This window comes from Narcine bancroftii, chromosome 7 (assembly GCF_036971445.1).
Source record: "Narcine bancroftii isolate sNarBan1 chromosome 7, sNarBan1.hap1, whole genome shotgun sequence".
Lineage (NCBI taxonomy): Eukaryota > Metazoa > Chordata > Chondrichthyes > Torpediniformes > Narcinidae > Narcine > Narcine bancroftii.
Genome location: NC_091475.1, coordinates 365,925 through 386,626, shown reverse-complemented (window position 1 = coordinate 386,626; position 20,702 = coordinate 365,925). Strand labels below are relative to the sequence as shown.

At 46.3% G+C, this 20,702-nt stretch overlaps 2 protein-coding genes across 5 annotated transcripts in view; one reads left to right on the top strand and one right to left on the bottom strand.

Moving 5' to 3' along the window:
* Positions 1 to 1,683, bottom strand: part of wdr3 (WD repeat domain 3) — a 45,212-nt gene extending 43,529 nt beyond the window's left edge. Inside the window, exon 1 of one of the 2 annotated variants that reach the window (XM_069888405.1) lies at positions 1,561 to 1,683. The gene's annotated coding sequence lies outside the window, so the exon portion shown is untranslated. Of the gene's footprint in view, positions 1 to 776; positions 908 to 1,560 lie in introns of those variants that run through there. The other variant, XM_069888403.1, reaches the window with a different exon arrangement.
* A 1,336-nt stretch (positions 1,684 to 3,019) lies between these two features.
* Positions 3,020 to 20,702, top strand: part of gdap2 (ganglioside induced differentiation associated protein 2) — a 51,624-nt gene continuing 33,941 nt past the window's right edge. Inside the window, exons 1-6 of one of the 3 annotated variants that reach the window (XM_069888390.1) lie at positions 3,020 to 3,942; positions 15,689 to 15,828; positions 17,707 to 17,860; positions 19,149 to 19,237; positions 20,020 to 20,096; positions 20,381 to 20,540. In XM_069888390.1, coding sequence (XP_069744491.1) covers positions 3,776 to 3,942; positions 15,689 to 15,828; positions 17,707 to 17,860; positions 19,149 to 19,237; positions 20,020 to 20,096; positions 20,381 to 20,540 — 787 coding nt within the window. In that variant the 5' untranslated portion in view covers positions 3,020 to 3,775. The remainder of the gene's footprint in view (positions 3,943 to 15,688; positions 15,829 to 17,706; positions 17,861 to 19,148; positions 19,238 to 20,019; positions 20,097 to 20,380; positions 20,541 to 20,702) is intronic. The other 2 variants (XM_069888388.1, XM_069888389.1) reach the window with 2 other exon arrangements.

Below are 20,702 nucleotides of genomic sequence, written 5' to 3'. Positions count from 1 at the left end.
TCTCCCCCCGTCTCCCCCACTCTCCCCCCGTCTCCCCCACTCTCCCCCTCACCCCCTCACCCCCCGTCTCCCCCACTCTCCCCCCGTCTCCCCCACTCCCCCCCCGTCTCCCCCACTCTCCCCCCCCCCCGTCTCCCCCACTCTCCCCCTCACCCCCCGTCTCCCCCTCACCCACCCGTCTCCCCCACTCTCCCCCCCCCGTCTCCCCCACTCTCCCCCTCACCCCCCGTCTCCCCCACTCTCCCCCTCACCCCCCGTCTCCCCCACTCTCCCCCTCACCCCCGTCTCCCCCACTCTCCCCCTCACCCCCCCGTCTCCCCCACTCTCCCCCCCGTCTCCCCCACTCTCCCCCCCCCGTCTCCCCCACTCTCCCCCTCACCCCCCGTCTCCCCCACTCTCCCCCTCACCCCCCCCGTCTCCCCCACTCTCCCCCCCGTCTCCCCCACTCTCCCCCCCCGTCTCCCCCACTCTCCCCCTCACCCCCCGTCTCCCCCACTCTCCCCCTCACCCCCCGTCTCCCCCACTCTCCCCCTCACCCCCCGTCTCCCCCTCACCCCCCCGTCTCCCCCACTCTCCCCCCCCGTCTCCCCCACTCTCCCCCCCGTCTCCCCCACTCTCCCCCTCACCCCCCGTCTCCCCCACTCTCCCCCTCAGCCCCCGTCTCCCCCACTCTCCCCCTCACCCCCCGTCTCCCCCACTCTCCCCCTCACCCCCTCACCCCCCGTCTCCCCCCGTCTCCCCCACTCTCCCCCCGTCTCCCCCACTCTCCCCCTCACCTTCCTGAAGGGCTGCACATGATCCGGCCGAGCTTCCTGCGGGGCTTCGCAGAGAGGTCTCTCCAGACCCGACCACTCGATCACCGAGTGACTGATATCACTGGGCACCAACATTCTCCCCCCCTGTCCTGCCACCCCTCACCCCTTACCCACCCCCCCCTCACCCCTTACCCACCCCCCCTCACCCCTTACCCACCCCCCCCTCACCCCTTACCCACCCCCCCTCACCCCTTACCCACCCCCCCTCACCCCTTACCCACCCCCCCTCACCCCTTACCCACCCCCCCTCACCCCTTACCCACCCCCCCTCACCCCTTACCCACCCCCCCTCACCCCTTACCCACCCCCCCTCACCCCTTACCCACCCCCCCCCCCGGGCACTTCGGTAGATTTGGGCCGCCAGTCACCAGTCACCGTGAAATCTTCCTACCACATCCCCAGTTTTGAAGATTTAGCCGGTTTTGTGATTTCCTGCCATGTTTTAATCCACGAGTTTATTCCCCACTGATGCCCAGAAACCTCCAGCTGCTCTATGGTGAAGGGGCCCTCAAGGTCGAGCATGCGGGTCCCGAAAGACCCTGTGAAGGAAACCCGATGCCCGTTGGCGCCCCCCGCCCCCCCATGAAGCCGCCCCCAGTTTTGAAGAGGGGCGCTTCCAAAAACCCAGAATGGCCTCACAAAGCAGTAGGGAGGGTTATTCCCACAACGGGCCCCCGTGGCCCCCCGGACTGTGCGCGACCACCCTGGGATTGGGGACCCCCCGCCCACACATGAACCCCACAACCTCGGGTCTTCCCCGGACCGAAGGGACCGTCTGGAGAAGCCGGCGAACTGGTTGGAGCGGGACACCCTGGGGTGTCCAGGGAGAGGGGGCGGACGCGGCGCTGCGGATCCCTCTTTCGTCGTTCCGCTGATCGAGCCTGGCTCGCGAGGGGAAGTGACGTTGCGGGTTGCTGGCGGGCACGGCGGCGGAGCGGGCACGAGCGCGGGAGGCGGCGGCCCCGAGCTGAACAGGGCAAGTGACAGGCAGCCGGCCCGAAGGGTCTGGTGCTACAGGCGAGGCAGAGCGGAGGCGGGCGGCCCAGGACCCCACCCCGGGACCGGGACCCGGACCCTCCCCATCTGGACCCCACCCCGGGACCAGGACCCGGACCCTCCCCATCTGGACCCCACCCCGGGACCCGGACCCTCCCCATCTGGACCCAGACCCTCCCCATCAGGACCCAGACCCTCCCCATCAGGACCCGGACCCTCCCCATAAGGACCCGGACCCTCCCCATCAGGACCCGGACCCTCCCCATCAGGACCCGGACCCTCCCCATCAGGACCCGGACCCTCCCCATCAGGACCCGGACCCTCCCCATCAGGACCCGGACCCTCCCCATCAGGACCCGGACCCTCCCCATCAGGACCCGGACCCTCCCCATCAGGACCCGGACCCTCCCCATCAGGACCCGGACCCTCCCCATCAGGACCCGGACCCTCCCCATCAGGACCCGGACCCTCCCCATCAGGACCCGGACCCTCCCCATCAGGACCCGGACCCTCCCCATCTGGACCCCACCCCGAGACCCGGACCCTCCCCATCAGGACCCAGACCCTCCCCATCAGGACCCAGACCCTCCCCATCAGGACCCGGACCCTCCCCATAAGGACCCGGACCCTCCCCATCAGGACCCGGACCCTCCCCATCAGGACCCGGACCCTCCCCATCAGGACCCGGACCCTCCCCATCAGGACCCGGACCCTCCCCATCAGGACCCGGACCCTCCCCATCAGGACCCGGACCCTCCCCATCAGGACCCGGACCCTCCCCATCAGGACCCGGACCCTCCCCATCAGGACCCGGACCCTCCCCATCAGGACCCGGACCCTCCCCATCAGGACCCGGACCCTCCCCATCAGGACCCGGACCCTCCCCATCAGGACCCGGACCCTCCCCATCAGGACCCCACCCCGGGACCCGGACCCTCCCCATCAGGACCCCACCCCGGGACCCGGACCCTCCCCATCTCTACCCCACCCCCGGGACCGGACCGACCCCATCTCTACCCCACCCCTGGGACCAGGTCCCGGACCCTCCCCATCTGGACCCCACCCCCTCCCCATCTCTACCCCTCCCCCGGGACCGGACCCCCCCATCTATACCCCACCCCCAGGACCGGACCCTCCCCATCTCTACCCCACCCCCGGGACCCGGACCCTCCCCATCAGAACCCGGACCCTCCCCATCTGGACCCCACCCCCGGGACCCAGACCCTCCCCATCTCTACGCCACCCCCGGGACCAGGACCCGGACCCTCCCCATCTCTACCCCACAGGACCCCACCCCTGGACCCGGACCCTCCCCATCAGGACCCCACCCCGGGACCGGACCCTCCCCATCAGGACCCAGACCCTCCCCATCTCTACCCCACCCCTGGGACCCGGACCCTCCCCATCTGGACCCCACCCCAGGACTGGACTCTCCCCATCTCTACCCCACCTCCGGGACCGGACCCACCCCATCTCTAACCCACCCCTGGGACCGGACCCACCCCATCTCTACCCCACCCCTGGGACCAGGACCCAGACCCTCCCCATCTGGACCCCACCCCCGGGACCAGGACCCGGATCCTCCCCATCTCTACCCCATCCCCGGGACCAGGACCCAGACCCTCCCCATCTCTCCCCCCCGACTCTCTGTTCTTACACCAACCCCCCCCCACCCCACTTCCCGAAGCCTGCCAGCCCCCCACGCCCCCCAGGCCACCCAAAACCCCCATTCCTTCCCTCGGCCAGCCATCCTCCACCATCCCCAACCCCTTCCCTAGGCCAGCCACTGCCCACCCTTCCCGAGGCCAGCCACCCTCCACCCTTCCCTTGGCCAGCCACCCCCCACAGGAGTTACCATTAGAGTGATCACCTTGTTGCTGGGATCGGAGAACGAACCAGTACCAACACGGAAGGTGGAGGCAACTGCGATTGGAAGAGTTGATAGTTTTCTCAGTGGATGGAACATGGATCCCCTGGGAGCCCGTTCTCCGATTGTGGACATTGAGACTCTACCCTGTTGGGCCAATAGCTTAGCTGAAGGAGACGCTAAAATGGATGGATTCAGTAATGAAGTCTGTTCCATCTCCCCTTTCCCTTACAGGAAAGACATTAACAACAAAGTAATTCTTTGGTAAGTATTAGGGATTTGTTTATCCTGTATGTTATTCAAATGGAGGCACAAGATCCTTAACAGATGCTGTAAAAATTATTGTATTTTACTATTATACCTCTAGTTTTCTCTAATTCTTGTATTGTGTATGATTAAATAAAATGTGTAAACCTGCAAGTGGTGTTAGTGTTGGTAGACCCTTAACTAGTGGGACAGAATAACTGAGTAACCAATGTGCTTCAACAAGTGGTTTGGGGGCCACTGTGAGGCTGAAAATTTTGGATAGTGAATGACGGTGAACTGCAGATGTTGGAAATCGGAAAGAAAAAATGTTGAAGAAACTTGACTGATCAAGTAGCAGCTGTAGAAAGGAGAATAATCAATACTTTGGGCCTGTAAGCCTTAAACTGAGATTTTCCAGCATTTTCTACCTGAAGTTCTCCCACAGAAAATTCAGGAAGGTGTTCATACTGCAGCACAAGCAAGAGAAGGTAGGCAGGGCATGTGAGATCAGGCCAGACATGCAGTTGCCTTATGAATTGATATCACTTCTAACATTTTTCTATTTGGATAAAATTTTGGATTGTTTTTCACGGTTGAGTGCATTCAGAAACTGTCATAGTCTCACTCATGGAAACAGGTTCTTTGGCTGGTATCTTCTTTTCAGGCATTTCTCACAGCATCTCTAATTTATGGGTACCAGATTTTGTATTTGTGTTGCTTCATGTGTGTTGTTACAATGTATCATAGAACACTGCAGCACAGAAAATAGGCCATTCGGCCCTTCCAGTCTGTGCCGAAACATCACTCCGCTAGTCCCACTGACCTGTACCCATGGCAGACCTCTCCCATCCATGTATCTATCCAGTTTATTCTTAAAACTTAAGGTGAGCCCGCATTTTCCACATCAGGTGGCAGCTCGTCCCACATTCCCACCACTCTCTGTCGGACTTTCAGGGTTGTGATCTCAGGATTGCTACCTGTGCTGCATGCCAATGAGGTGAGAACTAGGAGGAGAATGCAGCTTAACACATGGCCAAAGACCTGGTGCAGGAGGGAAGGCTTCAAGTTTCTCAATCACTGGGCTCTCTTCCTGGGAAGATGGTACCTGTTCCGACAGGACGGTTTGGATTTGAACTGGAGGGGAACTAATATCCTTGTGGAAAGCTTTGCAAGCTGCTGTGGAGGTTGGGGTGGGGGGGTCAAACTAGATTTGCAGGAGGATGGGAACCAAAGTGCTAGAGGAGTGGAGGAGGGAAAAGATGATGTGAAAATTGCATATAATGTTAGAATTCGACAGGTTGTATATGATGGAAATGTTCTCAAGTGCAACTATTTCAATGCAAGGAATGTTGTGGGAAAGGCAGATGAGCTTAGATTGACACGTGGATGACATTGTGGCCTTGGTGAAAAGTAGTTGCAGGAGGGGCAGGACTAACATCCCAATGTTCCGGGCTTCTGCTGCTTCAGATGTGTTAGAATGGTGGGGGTGGGGGGGAGGATGAAAGGGGGAGAAGTTGCATTGCTTGTCAGGAAAATTTCACAGTTGTGATCAGGCAGGACAGGACAGACCAGAGGGCTTGTCTACTGAGGCTATAAGGGTGGAGCTAAGGAATGACTACACTCTTGGGGTTGTGTTATAGAGACCACCCAATAATCAACGAGAATTGAGGGAGCAAATCTGTAGAGAGATAGCAAACAGCTGTAGGAAACATAGTGATAGAAGTAGATTACATATTGACTGGGACTTCCATATTGTAGACGGGCTGGATGGCCTGGAGTTTGCCAAATTTGTTCAGGAATGTTTTCTAAATCAATATATAAAGGTGTCACCTTGAGAGGGTGCAATACTGGGTCTCTTATCAGGGAATGAGAATAGACAGGTGACAGAAGTATGTGTAGGGTCCAATGATTATAATGCCATTAGTTTCAAGTGAAGTATGGAGAAGGATAGGTCTGGGCCTTGCATTGAGATTCTTTGTTGGAGAAAGACCAATTTTGAGGAAATGAAAAGGATCTAGAGTTGGCCTGCTGAGTTGCTATAAACCGAAAGGAACACACTGAGTCTTGCAGAGTTCTGGAGTAACTACTTTACTGGTTTGAAATTGCGTGCTTAAAGAGGCCCGTCTGGTCCCAGAGTCCTTAGCCCCCAAGCGAGGTACGGATTTGCCCCGCTCTGAGTGTCTCCGTGGATGCCGCTGCTGCGGACCCACCTGCGGCTGTGGCGTCGGATTGCTAGTCGAGCAGGTAAGCCACTACACTAGAATGCGTGGATTGGGAGATGTTTTCGGGCAAGGATGTGCAAGGTATGTGGAAGACTTCAAAGAGACTGGGTTTGTATGTTCTTAACAGGATTAAAGGCAAAGTTAGCAGGCAGAGAGAACCTTGGTTTTCAAGGAATATTGGAGATCCAGTTCAGAAGAAGAAGGAGGTTTATAGCAGGTGCAGGTAACAGAGCAAGTTAGGTACTTGGAGGAGTATAAAAATGCAAGAAAGATCTCAAGAAAGAAATCAGGAAGGCTAAAAGAAGACATGAGGTTGCTTTGGCAGACAATGCTAAGGGTTTCTACAGGTATATTAAGAGCAAAAGGATAGAAAGGGACAAAATTGGTTCCCTTGAAGATCAGAGTGGTCCGCTTTGTATAGAGCCAAAAGAGATGGGGGATGATCTTAAATGGTTTCTTTTCATCAATATTCACTCAGGAAACTGGAACAGACTCGAGAGAAGAAAGGAAAACAAGCAGTGAGGTCATAGAACAAATTAGAGAAGGAAGTGCCTGATGAGATATTCCATCGGACCTTGAGGGAGTCTAGTGTAGAAATTGCAGGGTGTCTGGCAGAAATATTTAAAATGTCCTTAACCACGGGTGTGGTATCGGAGGATTGAAGGGTAGCTCAAGTTGTTTTTTTAAAATAAAAAGCTCCAAAAGTAACCCTGGAAATTATAGCCCAGAGAGCCTGACATCAGTAGTAGGTAAATTATTCGAAGTTGTTCTAAGAGGTCAGATATACAATTATTTGGATAGCCAGGGATTAATTAGAGATAGTCAACATGGCTTTGTGCGCGGTAGGTCGTGTTTAACCTATTTTGTAGAGTTTTTTGAGGTAGTTACCAGGAAAGTAGACCAAGTAAAGGCTGTGGATGTTGTCTACGTGGTCTTTAGTAAGGCCTTTGACAAGGTCCCGCATGGGAGGTTAGTCAGGAAGGTTCAGATGCTCGGTATTCATGGTAAAGTAGTGAACTGGATTCAACAATGGCTGGATGGGAGAAGCCAGAGAGTAGTGGTGGATGATTGCTTCTCAAACTGGAGGCCTGTGGCAAGTGGTGTATCTCAGGGATAGGTGCTGGGACCATTGTTGTTTGTCATTTATATCAATGATCTGGATGATAATGTGGTCAACTGGATCAGCATGTCTGCTGATGAGACTAAGATTGGAGGCGTAGTGGGCAGTGAGGAAGGTTTTCAAAGCTTGCAGAGGGATCTGAACCAGCTGGAAAAATGGGATGAAAAATGGCAGATGGAATTTAATGCAGACAAGTGTGAGGTATTGCATTTTGAAAGGACAAGCTAAGAAAGGACATACACGGTAAATGGTAGGGCACTCATGAATGCAGTAGAACAGGGGGACCTGGGAACACAGATACATAATTCCCTGGAAGCGGTGACAAAGGTATATAGGGTTGTAAAGAGACTTTTTGGCATATGGGGTTTCATAAATGAAAGTATTGAGTACAGGAATTGGGATGTTATGGTAAAGTTGTACAAGACATTGGGGAGGTCAAATTTGGAGTATTGGGTGCAGTTTTGGTCACTAACTACAGGAAAGATATCAATAAGATAGAGAGAGTACTAGGATGTTGCCTGGACTTCAGGAACTAAGTTACAGGGAAAAGTTAAACCGATTAGGACATTTTTCCTTGGAGCGTGGAAGAATGAGTGGAGATTTGATAGAGGTATTTAAAATTATGAGGGGGGTAGACAGAGTAAATATACGTAGGCTTTTTCTATCAAGTGTAGGTGAGATACAAACCAGAGGACATAGGTTAAGGGGAAAAGATGAGGGATAACTTCTTCACACAGAGTGGAATGAGCTTCCAACTCAATGGTGAATGTGAGCTCAATTTTAACATTTAAGAAGAATTTGGACAGGTACATAGATGGGAGACGTATGGAGGGCTATGGATTGAGTGTAGGTCAGTAGGACTAAGCTGAAAAATAGTTTGGCACAAGGCCAGAAGGGCCAAAGGGGCCAGTTTCTTTGCTGTAATGTTCTATGGTCTCTGGTTCTAGAGCCATGACATTTTGGCCGAATAAAATCACAGGTATTTACATTGCATCATTGTGTTGCCATAGCAATCAGAAATGGAAATCTGAGATGGTCATCATTATTTTAACTTGAAACAATTTGTGCCACCTTCTTTTCTACATTCTGCAGAACTGATGTGGATTTTGAATTGAATGCAGGCCAATCAAGAGAGCAAAAATAAATTACGAAAGTAAGCTTGCGGCAAATATAAAAACCGACTGCAAAAGCTTTTATAAATATGTCAAGAGGAAAAGATTGGTGAAATCCAGAGTAGGTCCCTTGCAGTCGCAATCAAGGGAATATATAATGGGGAATAAGGAAATGGCAGACCAATTAAATTCTTTCTTAAGTTCTGTTTTTACAAGAGAGGATACGAATAACCTCCCAAGGATGTTGGGAAACATAGAGACTAATGCAAGGGAGGAACTGAAATAAATCAGTATCTCTAAGGACATGGTCTTGGGGAAATTGATGGGATTGAAGGCAGATAAATCCCAAGGGCCTGATAATCTACATCCTAGGGTACTCAAGGAAGTGGCCATTCAGATAGCAGATGCTTTAAGAATTATTTTCCAGAACTCGATAGACTCAGGATCCGTACCCATGGATTGGAGGGTAGCTAATGTTACCCCACTATTTAAAAAGGGGGGTAGAGAAAAAGCGGGGAATTATAGGCCGGTGAGCCTTACATCAAAATGATGGAATCCATTATTAAGGATGTAATAGCAGAGCATATGACTAGCAGAGAAGGGATTGGACGGAGTCAACATGGATTTACAAAAGGTAAATCGTGCTTGACAAATCTATTGGAATTCTTTGAGATGGTGACAGATAAAATAGATGGGGGAGAGCCAGTGGATGTGGTGTACCTGGACTTCCAAAAGGCCTTCGATAAGGTCCCGCATAAACGACTGGCTTCCAAAATCAAGGCTCATGGGATTGGGGGCAAAGTATTGATGTGGATTGAGAACTGGCTGGCAGGTAGAAGACAGAGAGTTGGGATAAATGGCTCGTTTTCTGAGTGGCAGGCGGTGACCAGTGGGGTACCACAGGGATCTGTACTGGGACCCCAGCTGTTCATAATTTACATTAATGATCTGGATGAGGGGGTCAGGAAGCTCCAGTGTGATTTGGATAAATTGAGGGACTGGGCAGATCCATGGCAAATGCACTACAATGTGGATCAATGTGAGGTTATCCACTTTGGTCATACAAACCGGAGGGCAGATTACTATTTGAATGGCAATAGATTAAGAGATGGGGAAGTGCAGAGAGACCTAGGGGTACTTGTACACCAGTCTCTGAAGGCGAGCATGCAGGTACAGCAGGCGGTTAAAAAGGCAAATGGTATGTTGGCCTTCATCTCAAGAGGGTTTGAGTATAGGAACAAGGATACCTTACTGCAGCTGTACAGGGCCTTGGTGAGACCCCACCTGGAGTATTGTGTGCAGTTTTGGTCACCTTATCGAAGGAAGGATGTTCTTGCAATGGAGGGAGTGCAAAGGTGATTCACCAGGCTGATACCTGGAATGGCAGGAATGACTTAGGAGGAAAAATTGCGCAAATTGGGATTGTACTCGCTGGAGTTTAGAAGATTGAGAGGGGATCTCATAGAGACCTATAAAATTCTGGCAGGACTGGACAGAATGGATGCAGATGGGATGTTTCCAATGATGGGAAAATCCAGAACCCGGGGCCATGGTTTGAGGATAATAGGCAAACCATTTAGGACCGTGATGAGGAGGAATTTCTTGACCCAGAGGGTGGTGAATCTGTGGAATTCATTGCCACAGAGGGCAGTGGAGGCAGGTTCATTAAATCTATTTAAGAGGGAATTAGATCTATTTCTTCAGTCTAAGGGTATTAAAGGTTACGGAGAGAAGGCGGGGACGGGGTACTGAACTTTAAGATCAGCCATGATCTCGTTGAATGGCGGAGCAGGCTCGAAGGGTCGAATGACCTACTCCTGCTCCTATCTTCTATGTTTCTACTCTATTGCAGGTTATGGAGCAATAAGAGACAATGCAATTCTAACCACTTCTCTTTTTCTAATCTACAGAATCTCTTCCTCTTCTTTCCCTGTTTGTTCACTAATAGCTAAATACCTTCCAGAACTTTAGTTTCATGCACATTTAAAAGTTGGCACTAAGGTCTATTTTACGTCATTAATAAGAAAGTGGGTGTGAATTTTGGTCTGGTGGTGAAGAATATATTGTTTCTGGGGTTTTAATGAAGTTGTTCTTTTCAAATGGTCCCATCTGCACAGTGATTTGAAAACCAAGAGGAATGAAGCTCTCTGCATGAAGTGCTGAGGTAGAGATAGACAGCTTCCGGTACATAGAACAATACAGCACGGTACAGACCCTTTGGCCCTCAATGTTGTACAGTGTTTACTCCTTGTTCCTAACATTGCCTCTACTTCCTCAGAAACGTGAGGAAATTTCACATGTCATTTACACCCTTAACAACGTCTGCAAATGCACCTTTGAAAGTAACATTACAGGATGCAACACTGCTGGGTCTCAGAAACGCTCTGCCAAAACTACAAGAAATTGCAGAGCTGTGAACCCAGCTCAGACCATCACAAAAAAACCCATCAACTCACTTCTTCAGAAAGCAGCCAACTTAAAACTCATCCTACCCTGGCCATTGTCCCTTCACACTCTCTCCCATAGGGATGAAGATCCATGGGTATGAAATAACACTACTAGATTCAAGAACAGCGTCTTTCCTCCATTGTCTGGCTCCACTGATGAAATAGTATTGAAGTTTCTATGTTCTAACTGATCTTGCTCTGCAGCACTGCACTCTCTACTGTTCTAATGCTGTGCTATCTATGGATTACTGCTGGTCTGCACCTAATATGAATTTTCTCTCTATACTTCAGTCTATGTGGCAATAAATAAACTGAACTTGAAATCCACTTTCCGTCCTTTCAAATTCCGCACTGCATGTCCAAAGCTTCTCAATCCATAGTCACCTACACTTCTGCTGGTTTTCAATCTTGGGAAACTTTGCACACTCTTAAAAATATTAATATGTACTGTGCCTCATCCTTGTTAATGAGTTTTGCAGGTTTGGAAACCATCAACCAGAACATTTGTGATGTTGTTTAGTCAGATGGTACTTAGTGGACTGGCATAGAGACAGTTTGTGACCCAGCAACAAGTTAGTGCCTCTAGAATAAAGGGAGAAAATTAATCTTTAATATATTCTGGGCTTTTAATTAAATGTATCTCTCTAAACAGCCTGTAATTAAAGTTACTACTCGTTTTGTGCAAATGATGTAAAATGGGACATGTATCCAAAATGCTACAGGAATCCAAGTAATCTTCTTTCCACCTGGTATGTCTATACTGTCCTTGCTCATCACCATCAGTTTTGGTGATGTGGGCAATTCGACTCAACCCGGGAGATTAGATGTTAGATTCTCATGTGAAGTTCACAACTGATTTTTCAGAATAACATTTATGGTTAATCAAAGTAAACACATTGTTGGAGAAAAGCAGCAGGTCGACCAATGTACTTTATAGCAAAGTTAAAGATGTCTAATTTCGGGCTTCTACAGCTTCACCTGTTATCCAAGGATCAATGCAAGCGAGCTCCTTGCCTTTATTATTATCTGTGTAGCCACTTTCTGTGTCAACCTTTTGCAAATTGTGATAAGAATTTAGTTTATCTTCTTCTTTAACGTAAACTGGGCCTGCTCATTATAATTTTAGTCCTTTTATTCTCCATTTCTGTTTGGATAAATGTTTGTCTCTATCTTAATTGCTTAAATATTACATTATTGTGTGCTTCTTGGAGCGCAACATTAAGTAAATGTTAAACAAATACACCCACGGACATCTTCATTCAGTGGGCCACTTTCCAAGATAGGACACTTGAAAGCCCATAGGAACAAAGACCATCATATCATGGACCTCGAGGGATAGCATGACACAGACAATATTTAACTCTTAAATTGCTTCAGTTTAATGCACTGATGAACTCAAACTATTAACTATTAACCATTTATCGAGATCTTCCTCTATTTTTCATCTTTGTTTTATTTTGTGTTTATTCATGATAAATTTGGATTTGCAGAGTTGGTCATCTTTTCCTTTTCATTGTAGATGCTACTATGTTTACCAATACCATTTTACTTAAAATTACTTGTACTTAATTGTTCAAATGTATAATTTATTTTCTCAAGTCCTAACACAATTTTAAAATAACACTTTTAAAGTAATTCAAATGAAAGGCGATTAATTATAGACATTCATTTTGATTCTTTGCATGGATACTGACTAATCTGCTGAGTAATTGGTTTTTTTTAAGTTCTTCTCTAAAGCCATGGTGAACTGGTATGTGAATCTTGCTGGCGTTCGTTAATTTCAGATTTATTGTTAGAGTACATACATGATATCACATAACCCGAGATTCTTTTTCCTGTGGGTGTGGCAGAATTACTACTAATTGGTAGTGCAAAAAGAACTGTACATAGCATAAAATGTAAACAAAGAACTGTAAAAAGATAACCGATGTAAACAAACTGACTGTGAAATATAGAGAGAAAAACAAATGAAGTGCAAAAGTAAGATTCCTTAAATGAGTCCCTGATGGAGTTTGTCGTTGAGGAGTCTGATGGTGGAGGGGGAGCAGCTGTTCCTGAACCTGAGGGTGCAAGTCTTGTGCAACCGAGACCTCTTTCCTGATGGCAGCAGCGAGAGCACAGTGTGTGCTGGGTGGTGAGGGTCCTTGATGATGGCTGCTGGTCTCTGACAGCAATGTTCCCTGTAGATGTTCTCAATAGTGGGGAAGGTTTTGTCAACGATGTCCTAGGCTATGTCCACTACCTTTTGGAGGGCTTGATGCTCAGGGGCTTCGGTGTTTCCATACCAGTCTGTGATGCAGCCAGTCAGCACACTTTCCACCACACCTCTGTTGGAATTCACCAGGGTTTCTGATGTCATACCAAACCTCTGCAAACTGCTGAAGAAGTAGAGGCGCTGACGTGCTTCCTTCATGATACCATTGGTGTGTTGGGTCCAGGACAGATCCTCTGAGTCAGTGATTCCTAAGAACTTAAATGTGCTCATCCTCTCCATCTCTGATCCCCCAATGATCACTGGATCGTACATTTCTGCTTTCCTTTCCTGAAGTCAACAATCAGCTCCTTCAAGAATCAGTTCACCATTCAGCCAAGTTTTCAATCTCCATCCTTTCTGCTGGCTCACCCCCTTCCTTTGTACAACCCGCTACCATTGGCATATGTGTAGATGATATTATTGTCGTACCAAGCCACACAGTTGTAGGTTTAAAGTGAGTAGAGCAGGGGGCTAAGAAGACAACCCTGTGGTGCAACGGTGCTGATGGAGATTGTGGAAGAGAAGTTCTTAGCAATCTTCACTGATTGTGGTCTGGAGGTGAGGAAATCCATGATCAGATTACACAGTGGGGTGTTGTTTTGTTGAGAAAGTGTCACGTTCGGTGGGTTCAAAGAGAAACGAGTCTGAACACAAGGATTTGCAATCAAACATAACTTTATTAACACAACAATTAAAAAGAGAGACAATTTATAAGGGAGTGTGGAAAGAGATTGTAATGGGAACAAACAGGGGAGAACATTAATGCACGTATTAATGCACATGGGCGGTGCAAACATTCGCACGCTATAAGCAGGGGTTTATAGACCCCTGAATGAGGAGATGGATCTGGTACCACTGTACTCAGAGGGGTATATGCTCACCCTCGGACCCCTGATCAGTTGAGAGCAGTGGTTCTACTGTGCCCATATTGAGCTATAGCAACACCACAGCTTAGCTTAAGTACTTGCAACCTTTCCAAGCGACGTCTGCAACAGTGACCTGGCATGGAGTGGTGTCCGTGGCTATCACCACAAGGCAGAGAGACCCCGTGCCTTCTGTGCTGGTGCTAAATACAGGGCTCTAGCCAATAAAGATGCTGAGTGATTTGAACCAGCCAATGGCAAGGTTGTGCTGACCAGTGGTCCGAGCCCAATCTTAACTGATCCTCTAATTGCAATTTGTAACTTTCTCTATAACTTTGAGTGGAACAAAGAGAACACCTCGTACTGACAGAATGAGTTTCAGACGGGAAGGCCACTTGACCAATAGGCAGGGAGGCCACATTCTTCCACACAGAACAGATGTTAATTCCCAGGTCTTGGAGTTGGCTGATCAGTTTTGAGGGGATGATGGTTTTGAATGCTAAACTGTAGTCAATAAAGAGCATCCTGATGTATGCATCTTTGCTGTCCAGGTGTTCCAGGGGTTTGAGTAAAGCCAGTGAGATGGCATCCACTGTAGACCTGTTACTGTGATAGGTGAACTGGAACGTCTTCATGTCACCGCTCAGACAGGAGCTGATCTGCTTCAACACCAGCCTTTCAAAACACTTCATCACTGTTGATGTAAGTGCCACGGGTTGGTAGACATTTAGGCAGGTTCCTGCACTCTTCTTGGGAACCGGTATGATTGCTGGAGTGAGATGTTGAGCGTATCTGTGAATACCTTGGTATTTTGGTCTTCATTTCAAATAATTCACTAAATTATGTAAGTAAACCCCATCATGTATTGTTCTAGTGCATGAGTTGAATCTAAATCTGTGCTTTTGTTTTGGGAACCATTGTAAATGTCACAGTGATGAGTGTGGTTGCTGGTGTTCCATGTATGAAGAGGAAATGGTGTTCCCTCAATAACATTAAAAACACTTTTAACCAAAATACATATTCATCTTTAAATGTGATGACATTTTGTGATTTTTTTTTTTGGAAAAAAAAGCTTGAGAGATGATGTTTGAGTATTTTGGGGGTTTTCATTGAACATGTAATGGATAAGACAATTTTTCTGTTTTCATCTCTTAGTTTGTTACTGGAAAGGGTTTGATAAAATGCCATTTTTCACACCTTTTAAAATCTCTTGCTGAGTTTTGTTGCATGCTTAGCCATTTGTAAAGTACATTTCCTTCTGCATTATATCTGCTAATGTAATAGAGGTTGTCATGTTTGGAAGTTTCCCATTCACAAATACCTTTCTTAAGGTTAGAAACAGAGGAAAAGGAAAGTATGGAATTTTGGAAGGGGAAGCTTTGAGAAATGAAGTCAGCCTTCAGTTTCTTGTATCCTCCAAGTCAGTTTACTTTCTTTCTGAAAAGTTTTGTCAAACCTCCTCAGCTCTTTAGGCTAATGTTTGGGCATCTTTTTAAATTTCTTACTGGTTTAGTCGTAGTTTTCCTGTGGAAATCTGTGTACAGTAATACCATGAGATATTTTCACATAACAGTTTTCAAGTTGTTTGTAACCTTGTGGTCTAAATTGATTATACTAAGTTGAGTGATCTCAATTGTTCATCGTTGCTGCAAATATAGGAATTCTTTGTTCTTGGCATTTTTGAATGTAGCAAATTCAAATGAAGATCATGTTTAAGTGTTAATATTAGATGGTTCTTCTTTTTAGGAAAGGGGATGTAGTTTTGCTAAGCTGCACAGCAATTGTGAACACGACCAATGAATCACTATTTGACAAGAACCCTATAAGTGAAAGTATCCACTTGCAAGCAGGACCAGAACTCAGGGACGAATTACAGAAATTGAAAGGTAAGATCCACATGCAAAGTTCAAGTTCAGATTTGTTGTCAGAGAACACGCGTGACATTAAGTACAACTCTTGAGGTTCTTCTTCCTGTGGGCCAGGCATAATTTCTACTTATCGGTTGTCTAAACTCCAATTTAAACTGCAACTCAAGCAAAAGATGCATATACAAAAGAGAGAAATGTAAACAAAGAAAAGAATAAATATTCAGGACTAAATCATGTGCAAAGTAATAATCCGTACATGAGTCTCTGAGTGTGTTCTTCGGGAGTCTGATGATGGAGGGGTAGCAACTGTTCCTCTCTAGTCTTGTTGTACCTAAACCTCTTTCCTGATGGCAGCAATGAGAGCAGAGCATGTCCTGAGGGGTGTGGAACCTTGACGATTGCTCCGACAGCAGCAATCCATGTAGATGTCCTCAATGGTGGGTAGAATTTTGCCTGTGATGTGCCTGGCTGTGGCCACTACCTTTTGCAGGGCCTTCTGCTCAGAGGTATTGATTTTCCCATACCATGCATGCTGTGTTGCAGCTGGTCAGCGCACTTTCCACCATATATCTGTAGAAGTTTGCCAGGGTTTACTATGTCATACCAAATGTCCGTAAACTCCTGAAATTGTTCAAACAAGAAATTAAACATTCACCACAATGCAGTTCATCCTGAGGTGGATGAAGTTGGCGAGCTAAATAATTCTCTCACCTTTTCTTATTGAGCCTGGTGCTAACTACATGCAGTAATTGTATCCTGAATCAAGTTCTGAAAAGAAATGCAGAGTCTCACTCCTCTGTCCAAAACACAATCATATTTGTAACCCTCCTGGTGAGATTGTGTTTTTTGACTCTTCTGACAGGCTTAATTTCTGGTCTAATGCTGTTTTTACTATCTCAGATCACTTTCTGCATATTGCCCATCCTTTCGATATTTTATGCTGCTGAGTGATTTCTGATTGTCTACAAAATGTTTCCTGCTAGTTCCACTCTTCTCAACTCATCCTTCAAATATTATATGAAACATTTAATGACTCAGAAGGACACCCAGGGGAGCAGCCCTGCTTGTTCCATATGTCTCCCTCCCCTTATTCCCCTGTCTCTGCAATAACTTTTCACTCTTTCACCATCTGTCAATCTGCTTTGATTCATTTTTTTTAAACTACAATCCCTACGTTAATGGGGAATTTGTAACAGCCGGTTAAAATTATAAGCTTGTCTTTATGATCTGGAAGGAAACCAGAGCACTTAAAGCAATGCCACATGGTTGGTGTGAAGATTACATTAACCGTTTACTTATTCCCTAAACTACCACCTTTGTGTAATGCTTCTGGAGCTATCACCACCCAAACTTTGGCGGTGTTGAACTGTCCTTTAGGAAGTCATACTAACTCCTCTAGCTCCATCTTCTCAATCTCTTTCTGTGCTGGGCCCACCACCTCTCCATTTAAATTGCATTTTCCTAAATCTCACTCCACTGTGATCATATCTGGCTATCTTATTTTTTTTTCACTTGGCTGTTGAATGGCAGCTGCTTATCATCAAGGACTTGTCTCTACCTTTATTTTTTTTACGAGGTTCTGCTGCCCCCTCCAATTAGTCTGCATATAGACCTTTCTATTGTTCATCCCTCAGCAATTCCATGTTTTTTTCTACTTGCGTTCTTGTTTACTTTTTTTCACTGCTTTGAGTTCCTTATTGCCTGTAGTGGGGTCTTGTGATGGAGCTGAGAATAAATGTTGTTCTCCATCACCTGAGCAGAGAATATACATTGATGGCTGTGCCATTTAATACACGATAGGTGAATAAACTCTAGGCTACTGAATTAAATAGCTGTGTATTATGTTATGAGGGAACAGTAACTGATTTCAGAATCAAAACAACTTCTGTTTTTAAGGTTGCCGCACAGGGGAGGCGAAAATGACCAAAGGGTTTAACTTAGCAGCAAGGTTTATTATTCATACTGTTGGGCCACGATTTAATGCTAAATACAGAACAGCTGCTGAGAGCTCCTTGTACAGCTGCTACAGAAGTGTGCTTCTATTTGCCAGGTAAACAATCTTAACTATTCTTTATTTTATCAATACAAAGTAAAAGAAAAGATGATTTAGAGAAACACAGAAAGATTCAGATGTTGGAATCTTGACTGATAAAAAAAATTGCTGGAGTATCTTGACAGGTTAGTGTATTTTTGGGAATGTGGAAGGAAATCCGTACCCTTAAAAGGTAAACATTCACCCTACACACAAACTGGAGCTGGAGACCAGAGTTGAGCTTCAATCCTTGGAGTTGAGGCAACAGACAATCTACTGGTGCCATTATGCTGAAAAATGTGATGTACTACCATATATACTCATGTAATAGTCAAGTTTTGAAACCAATTTTTTGGGGTCAAATTTGGGGTTAATCCTTTACATGAATACTTCTTTTGACTGTGGTAAGTACCTGAGTCATTCAAGGCATTGGGAGCTTGGATGGCTGGAACTGCGTGGTCAGCTTGGATGGGTGGGCAGTTGGGGCAAAGATCCGCAGAAGGGGCATTGTGAACTTGAATGGGCGGACAGCCCGGGTGGGGATCTGCGGTCAGGGCATCAGGAGCTTGGATGGTCGATCGGAGTAAAGATCCAAGGACAGGGTGTTGGGAGCTTGGATGGGCAGGTGGTCAGGGCGTTGGGAGCTCAGATGGGCAGGCAGTCAAGGCAAGGTTCAGCAGTTGGGGTGTCGGGAACTTGGGTGGACAATCAGGGCCAAAAATAGTGGAGGTTCACTTTTACATTGGATATCTGGAAAATAAGCTTTTTTTTGGTCCAAAAATGGTGGTGGGGGGGTCAACTATTACACGGGATCAACTATTACATGAGTATATATGGTATATAAATTGTGCTAAGTCACTCGCATGCTATTTTGTTCTTATTCTATCTTTTGATGAATGGAATTATAATGTAATAAATGCAGAACCATAATTTGATTAATGCAGGGATACTGCAAAGGTTCACTATTAAAACTAAATCATTGCATTGATATATCAGAATGCATAAAGCCTAGGATGTTTGATAAAATTATACATGTGATCTGGATTGCATTCCTACAGAAAAACTAGTGTACATTATCTTGAGTCAGGCATTTTTTAATGCCGTTTTTGTACAATCTTATAGCATAATTATTTTCCTTTAATTGTATTGTGCACTTGTTAGTATTTGTTGCACGCTCTAGTCATTATACACGTCAGTTCAGGTGTGTACACCAAAAGTGATAGAGGGACAGAGGGTAGGCCCATCAAGTCTGCTCCACAGAGGAAATTGTAATGCGATTCTGATCTGGTTTTTTTACTTTTTGTAGGGAATATTCAATGTCTTCATTGGGATTGTGTGTCATCAATACACCAAAAAGGGGCTACCCTTTGGAGGATGCTACCAACATTGCACTGAGTATGTGTTAATCCTTAATTAACTTCATATTGGATAGAGACAGGATATTTTCACTATTTTCAGACTCATGATTAATTTCTGCCATGTAACCACAATTAAAAATTAAGCATGGAGTTGGCTATTCAGTCCTTGGAGACGATCCTTTCTGCAATAAGGTCCTACTGATCTTTTACCTCAATCCCACTTTCCAGCACTATTTCTATGTAACATGATTTCCTTTATACTGAAAAATTCATGACGGAGTCTGAAAGATACACTTGCAGCTCTCTTTCATAGGGCATTTCAGATTATCCTCTAGGTGAAAAAATACTTTATGATCTCAGCCTGACTCCTTACATTGAGTATGCAGCCACTGGTATTTAAACCCAGTTTTCTTGATCTTTCTTTGTCAGACAAACTCCAGTTTACTCAAATCAGTTTGGTGTACCTTCACTGTACTCCCTCTTTGAAGTTATTTCATTATTTTGGTCATGAAACCAGGTCTCAAAGTCAAAGTTCAAATTTATCTGTGTGGTGTTAAAGAAATAGAGTTCAAAATACATACTAATTTAGGTAATAGTAAATCTAGTTTAAGAAATGTTCATAAAGGTGATTAAACATTTTGAAACATATTGTTTATATAATTACCCACAGAATCAAAATCTACCTGCGCCCTGTTCTTTGATCATGTAGCTAGTGGAAGAGCAAATGATAACCAGGTGCTTTGTTTTTTTTCAAGAGAGGAAGGGATGTCCATTACTAGTTTATAATGTTCAACCTTTGTCTTGTCTTTCAATTTTCAGGAACAGTTAGACGATTTTTGGAAAAACATGGAGACACCATTGAGACAGTTGTATTTGCAGTTACAGATCTAGAAGAGGTGAATAATCAATAATTTTAGTTGAGCTTTTAAGCCCTGTTAGACAAGGTTGTAAAGCAAAACTTGGAAAAATTATCTCTGGTTCTATTGAATGCAAAGCTACGGATCTCAAGGCTCAAGGTCAGTTTGATGGCATCTCAGGCTCAAGGTTAGTTTGATGGCATTATAGTTGACTGCTTTTGAAGATTTATGGTCTCCAATGGCTTTCAATATATTGCACAAGTAGGAACTATTTTCATTCATGAAAGAAAAGGCACAATGTTAATCTTTATCTCTTCCCACAGGCTACGTATTTGAAGTTGATGCCTCTTTATTTTCCCCGATCCTTGGAGGAAGAGAGGAGGTGTTTGCCAATTCTTCCTGCTGATGTAGGAAATGCAGAAGGAGAGCCGGTAATTGCGGAACGCCAGATTCGCATACTGGACAAACCAGGGATACTGCATTGTAAGTGTTGACATCGGAAAAAAAGGAAGTATTTTGCAGAAGCATTTCTGGGGTAGTAAAGATCTTGTTTAAGGAGGAAAGGTCTCACTTAATGTACTCTAACCTAGTTTAAAATGTAATTTCTCATTTTAGACTTTCTTCTAAAGCTCATCTATCAAGTAT